At 47.4% G+C, this 1545-nt stretch overlaps 1 protein-coding gene across 1 annotated transcript; it reads left to right on the top strand.

Moving 5' to 3' along the window:
* The first annotated feature begins 642 nt into the window (after positions 1-642).
* Positions 643-1296, top strand: LOC121863220 (sarcoplasmic reticulum histidine-rich calcium-binding protein-like). The gene has a single exon (XM_042361704.1). The coding sequence runs from the start codon at positions 643-645 to the stop codon at positions 1294-1296; it is 654 nt and encodes a 217-aa protein (XP_042217638.1).
* The last annotated feature ends 249 nt before the right edge of the window (positions 1297-1545 follow it).

Genomic DNA, 1545 nt, shown 5'->3' with positions numbered 1-1545 from the left:
ATCCATGACTTGTTTTCTTAAATCTGTTATTATGCAAAACAACCGGACAATTTTCAAAACAAACCAAAATTCTATAGTCCTTTTACAAAATGACCTTAAATGTTTAGCCATTTTTGCAAGTTGTACAAGTTGGTATGTCATAGAGGAATGGTCGGAGATGTGTGAGAACAATAACGAAATATGTCAACACAACCCCAGTAACACTCCTCATTATATACAGGTCAATATATACCTAATAGGAAACATAAATACAACATATCAAATTTTTCCATTACTTGTTTAGTCTTGGTGCCCAGTTTTAGTGAGTGCCCAGCAGTGGTGTATGTGTGTGTTTCTCTGTGTATGTTTCTCTGGGTTTGTGTTTCTGTGTGTGTTTCTGTGTGTATGTTTTCCTGGGTTTGTGTTTCTGTGTGTGTTTCTGTGTATAATAAATAAATAATAATAATAATGTGTGTTTGTATCTCTCTCTCTCTCTCTCTCTCTCTCTCTCTCTCTCTCTCTCTCTCTCTAATAATTGATGTTAATAGGAATACGACGACAACAAGAGGACGACGACAAGAGGACGACGACGAGGACGACGACAAGAGGACGACGACAACAAGAGGACGACAACGACAAGAGGACGACGACGACAAGAGGACGATGACAACAAGAGGACGACGACGACAAGAGGACGACGACGACAAGAGGACGACGACAACAAAGGACGACGACGATGACGACGACAAGAGGACGATGACAACAGGAGGACGACGACGACAGAGACGACGACGACGGACGATGACAACAAGAGGACGACGACGACAAGAGGACGACGACAACAAGAGGACGACGACAACAGAGGACGACGACAACAAGGACGACGACAAGACGACGACGAGGACGACGACGAGAGGACGACGACGACAAGAGGACGACGACAAGAGGACGATGACAACAAGAGGACGACGACAACAAGAGGACGATGACAACAAGAGGACGACGACAAGAGGACGACGACAAGAACGACACAAGAGGACGACCACAACAAGAGGACGACGACAACAGAGGACGACGACAACAAGAGGACGACGACAAGAGGACGACAACAAGAGGACGACGACAAGAGGACGACGACAAGAGGACGACAACAAGAGGACGACAACAAGAGGACGACGACAACAACGACGACAACAAGAGGACGACGACAACAAGAGGACGACAACAAGAGGACGACGACAACAAGAGGACGACGACAACGACAGACGACGACAAGAGGACGATGACAAGAGGACGACGACAACAAGAGGACGATGACAAGAGGACGATGACAAGAGGACGATGACAAGAGGACGACAATCTACTCTTATATACTGTACAGGGTGAGACATATTGATGATGCACCAGTCTATATGAGACACGTCTGTTGTTGAGCGTCAGAGAGCATACAGGAGGAACTTCACCGCACTCACGGCTGAATGAGAACAGTAACTTGCCATGACACTCCCCGGCCACACGACACTCCTGGCCACACCCCCCACTCCCCGCCACGACACTCCCCCACAC

The sequence above is a fragment of the Homarus americanus genome, unplaced genomic scaffold (assembly GCF_018991925.1).
Source record: "Homarus americanus isolate GMGI-L3 unplaced genomic scaffold, GMGI_Hamer_2.0 scaffold46197, whole genome shotgun sequence".
Lineage (NCBI taxonomy): Eukaryota > Metazoa > Arthropoda > Malacostraca > Decapoda > Nephropidae > Homarus > Homarus americanus.
This window is presented reverse-complemented; position numbering and strand designations above follow the sequence as displayed.